General features: G+C 39.5%; 1 protein-coding gene across 1 annotated transcript in view; it reads left to right on the forward strand.

The window, feature by feature from the left end:
- The first annotated feature begins 377 nt into the window (after nucleotides 1-377).
- The window catches only part of LOC144966769 (UDP-glucuronosyltransferase 2C1-like), a 6,325-nt gene continuing 1,389 nt past the window's right edge, over nucleotides 378-5,313 (forward strand). The window contains exons 1-2 of the mRNA XM_078903544.1: nucleotides 378-577; nucleotides 4,321-5,313. The exon at nucleotides 4,321-5,313 is cut by the window's right edge and continues 1,389 nt beyond it. Coding sequence (XP_078759670.1) covers nucleotides 575-577; nucleotides 4,321-5,313 — 996 coding nt within the window. The 5' untranslated portion in view covers nucleotides 378-574. The remainder of the gene's footprint in view (nucleotides 578-4,320) is intronic.

Genomic DNA, 5,313 nt, shown 5'->3' on the forward strand with positions numbered 1-5,313 from the left:
AATAGTCGCTAAGTCGGTCGATTTAAATTGTGACGAAGAGGAATAAATTATTTCCCAGTGACGTGCTTGTTTAATCGGTTAACTGCTATGTCTGGAAGGAACACGTTTTTGGCCAGAAAACTCGGCCTTCAAATATCGATCGATTTAAATGACCCCCATCTTGGCCAAAACTCTCAAACTTGGGACCTCGCTTTCATCGATCGATATTCAAAGGACGAGTTTTCTGGCCAAATCTTTACATACGTAATTTTCCGGAGTACGGCCGTTAACTGGTTAAAGAAGAGCCGTGTGGTCTGCAAATTAGTCTGCCGACGACGCGAGGGTCAAAATGTTAATGCAGACGACGATGAAATTGGAAGCAGTAGTCTATGGCTCGTTGTGCTGTCTGAAACATGTAGTAGGTAACCTATGTCACAATATTCATACGTTACCTCACCGTTATCGAGGAGACTGGAACTGTGCATTATCTCTTCTGTTTCATGTTATCGGACACTTTTCATTCGTTGGATTAAGTCGACGTATCCTTGTTGATGTGTACTGTTTGCTTAAAATGAACTAGCTTTGAGTATTCCTAATGGTGAGGATTTGAGCATTCGCTCTTGTTTCTCAGGATTCCATTCATCTCCTTCCTCTCTTCCTTCAATTGCTTCTTCTGCTGCTGCTTGCTGCTCTTTCCCTCCCCCTTCCCTCCCCCCCCCTCTCTCTCTCTCTCTCTCTCTCTCTCTCTCTCTCTCGCTCTCTTCCTCTCTCTCTCTCTGTATGTGTTGCCTCTCTCTCTCTGTCTGTATGTGTGGCCTCACTCTCTCTCTCTGTGTATGTGTTGCCTCTCTCTCTCTCTCTCTCTCTCTCTCTCTCTCTCTCTCTCTCTGTCATTATGTTACTCTATCTATCTATATCCACCCAATCATCTCTATTCGTCTATTCTCTCTCCTTCTAATCATCATCATCATCATCATCATCATCATCATCATCATCATCATCATCATCATCATCATCATCATTTTCATTATGGTTCCAATATTATGCCCGTTGTGATGCGCCTACCTTTTTCTCTCTGTCACATGTCGAGCTCTTCTGCATTTGCTATACATATCTGTCAATCTCTACCTCTCATTTTCTGTTTTAATGCTCTGGCGAATGGCATTGTGAATATATTATCTCTCCTATTGTGTTTGTCCATCGCGCAATTCCTGCTGACCGTTCATTTTCTAATCAGGTTTCATCAGTCTGTCTACAACCAATATTACTAAACTCTCTCTCTCTCTCTCTCTCTCTCTCTCTCTCTCTCTCTCTCTCTCTCTCTCTCGCTCTCTCTCTCTCTCTACCCTCTCTCTCCCTCTCTCTCTGTGCCGTCTCTCTTTTTGCCACAGAGGCATGGCATGATAATTTTTCATTAATATGTACATTATTATATACGCACAATGAATTTATTCTAAGAACATCGATGTCCGGGGTTTAAGATATATCAAGGTTTGGTTACATTAATCTTGTGATATATATCGAGTTAGAGAAAATTCGAAAATGATTTGTCATTGTCCTACAATCAATCGCTGTCTAAAAGTGAAACCAGCCTTGTATCGATTTTTATTAACTACTCTAACCGTCACAGCTAAAAATCAGAAACTCATTCGTATACGTTTATAGTGCCGCAATATCTATAAAATGCCTTACTCAGAGACACAACGGCGTGGTCAGATATTTACGATTATTGTTACCCATTTGATCAGAGACCTAGCCCAATATCGCTTGACTGTTACGAGACAAAACACTGTGCAACTAAGCGTGACTGAATAAAGTTTGTTAGAACCGATTTAAAATCGACTACTACCCACTAGATGCCAATGAGTCTCGAACCTGAAGTCTACACTTCTGATTCTTTTAAAATTTCCGGTTTGAGACTTCTTTGTTTAGCAAGTTGGTGGTAATTTTAATCGGCCAATCTATTTATTTTGTGTGGCGAAATTGAAAAAAAAGGTTGTTTTAGGATTTAGATAATCACACCATAGTAGTGTATCACCAATCGTTACGTGAGTTTGATATTTCGTAACATTTTTACCGGTTGCTTAGCCTATTACTCTTATCGGATTATGGAACATGTATTTGCTTATAACAGGATTTATGACCTAACATTTGTAAAAAATCTCTTGCGGTTACTTCCCTCTCCAATGACATCTCCTAAAAGCAAATTGTCTTGTTACGAGGACATCATCCAAGCAGATAGTTCATTTACGAGAACAGCGCATAATCCGGCAGCCCTTTCATGACGTGATCCCTTAAGCAGATTGTCCGTCCACAAGGACATTCCCGAAGCAGACAGTTTGTCTACCAGAATATTCCCTAAGCAGACCATCCGTCTACCACGACATTGATTAAGCAGACAGTCCGTCTACAAAGATATTTCCTAAGCAGACAAACTGCAAACCAGGAAATTCCCCCAGCAAACAGTCCGACTGGCTAATATGACATTAATTAGCAAAATGAGCGTCTACCAGGCGAAAGCTTGTATGGACATCGCCAAAGTGGTCGGTCCATCCATGGAGATGTTTTCTTTGTTTAAACGAAACACCTTCACGTTTACATACTGAGTTGAATTTGGCGGCCTACATAATAAGGACATGTTTTAATGGCTTTCAACACGTGTGAAAGGAGTTCCCTCCGGCCTACATCAATCATGGGCCGAATTTCATGAAAGCAGACTAGAATTAGTTATTAACTAGTCTAGTAAATGGCTTGCTAGTCTTAACCCTATGCGGAGCAAGTGACTGAGAAAAATCGGATTTCATGAACGTTTTCTAGTCTCTGACTAACTAGGCTCGTGCCTAGAAGTAAGCGTTGTAAGGAGGTTGCATAATTCGGCTATTTTGTGTTGGTAACATTAAGCTCTCTAGTACACTATGGCAGGTAAGATACCAATCTTCACTTTCAACGCAAAAGATTTCCATAGAGGAAATTAGCAACACTTGCGGTATAGATAATATTTCGTTCCGTTTTATATTTGAACTTACTTTTGCCACGATGAATCAAATCATGTGATACTGACTGCGACTGATCAGACTACAATGATGTCCATGGTCGACTGCCAATGAATGCTATATTTAGGCCAATGAAAGTTTCATTGAAACTCGAACAAATTGGCCAAAACAAAACAAAAAACAAAAAAGAAAGAAAAAAGAAAGAAAAAAGAAAGAAAAAAAAAACACAACAAAAAAACAAAACAAACTAAACAAAGTGTGTTCTGATGAATCACATCATTTCAGTCAGTTACAATGCCAGCAGAATAACTTGTCTCAACTATACTTTCTAATAGTTTTTGTTGTTGTTGTTGTTGGTTGTTATTTGAAGAGAACCCATCCAATTTGAGTCTCCGTTCAACTCGCAAGCCGATTAGATTCGGGTTTTTTAAAAGTTTTTACTCACAAAAATGTGTACTTTCGACGATCTGCACTTATCTTACAGTGTTTAAATGCCAGTGTCAATAGCAACAGACACTATTTACCCCTGTCTTTCGTAGCCGACGTATTTTCCTACTGAATCGAAACTCTCTCAACTAAAAATTAAATAGCTGCTATCTTGTCGACGCTTTGGTGTATCTCAGACTAAGCTTGAAATACAGCCTCAGCAAATGACTAAAACTTGGCCAAACTTAGTTCGAAGGTGCCGTGACTTAAGTCTGGGACTTGCTTGGTCAGCTCACATTAAATTCTATTTTCTTTCAAGTCCTTGACTACACTCAGACTAAGCGCTAGTCTGCGTTCATGAAAACGGGCCATGGAGTTCAATATCTTTTGTAATTTTTAATAATCCAAACGGACTCTGTGATTAGAAAAAGGCGTTTGGCTTTAGAAATTTTAGAGTAAATCGACACTTAAAGGTCATATAATCCCAGAGTAAGACTTATAAAACCTTAGGTCGAGAGTTCATCAATGCCCAACATTTTGGGTCACATGTGTCTAAAACGATAAAAGCAAAAACTATTAGGTTTAACCCCGTGGAAGAACGGAAATAGAAACTCTCTAGCTATTCATCCATAAGTCTAGCCTGAGGCCACCTTTTGTCTCATACATAAGCTTGCACCAGGCTCCAACAGAAATTAACACAACTAAAGATAGTCATTCATCCAAAAGAGATGCAGAGAGCCTGCTATAAGTTAACTACGGCTACAGCCCAACTAGTGAACAACTGTCAAAAAATGGTGACCGGCTGTAATGTAATACAATTACAACCTCTATTCATCATTTCAACATACCATTGATTTATGGCAATTGAATTCTTCTATGTCAAATTACATTCACTAACATGTATTTTCTTCCATCTTTTCAGTTAACAAGTCATTCCTCAACAATGAAGACAAATGCAGCACTTTCTCTTATCGTCCTCATTTTCAATTTAACAAACTACCTTAGCGATGCTAAAGTAGTTGTCTTCTTTCCTGTCCCAGGGACAAGTCACATTCGTTACCACACCAACATCGCTAGGGCGTTAGCTGATCTTGGACACGAGACATGGGTGTGTATTCCGGAATCCTTGGCAAAGACTAGACAAATTGACACGTCAGGTATCAGAGTCCTTCGCTATGGACAATCTCTGGGAGATATTGAAGAAAAAATTAAGAAGACGACAAGAATTCATGAAGCCTTCTTCGCGAATGAGACGTACGGGATGTCAGCTATATTGTTGAACGTCTTGTCAATTTTTAACGAACTGGCGATGAGAATTCTGGCTGAAGGATTGACGGAAAAAGTGAAAGATTTGAAACCCGATTTGTTTGTCCTAGATGGTCTCCCGTTTGTCAAAGTCATATACACGATCCCATATAAATTAGATATACCTTATGCCGTTATCGGATCGGCTCATGACACTTTATCATACAGAATCCCCTTCAGTCCAGCAGCTACACCATTCCAGATCATTGATGTAAATGATAACATGGATTTCCCGAGTCGACTGAAAAATGCTGTGGCATATTTTGTTATGTTGATGCGGCCAAAATTAATGGATCCTGATCCAGTATCTGTATTTGCCCCAGAAAAACCCCATAAAACTTTAGAAGATATCATGGCAAATGCCGAAATATTCATTGTGGAGATGGATCCTATATTGGACTATCCTAGACCGTCGTTGCCGAATACTAAATTAATTGGAGGAACAGCAATTAAAGAAGCTAGAGAGCTTAAAGATCCATTTAAGACATTTATAGAACATTCAAACCGTGGTGTTATATTAGTTACATTTGGCAGCACTCTGTCTAATATTCCGGACTACATTTTTCACAAAATCAATACAGGTTGCAAGGCCACAGGAATGAACATTGTG

Source organism: Berghia stephanieae, chromosome 2 (assembly GCF_034508935.2).
Source record: "Berghia stephanieae isolate SIO BIC M18660-M18661 chromosome 2, UCSD_Bste_1.3, whole genome shotgun sequence".
NCBI lineage: Eukaryota > Metazoa > Mollusca > Gastropoda > Nudibranchia > Aeolidiidae > Berghia > Berghia stephanieae.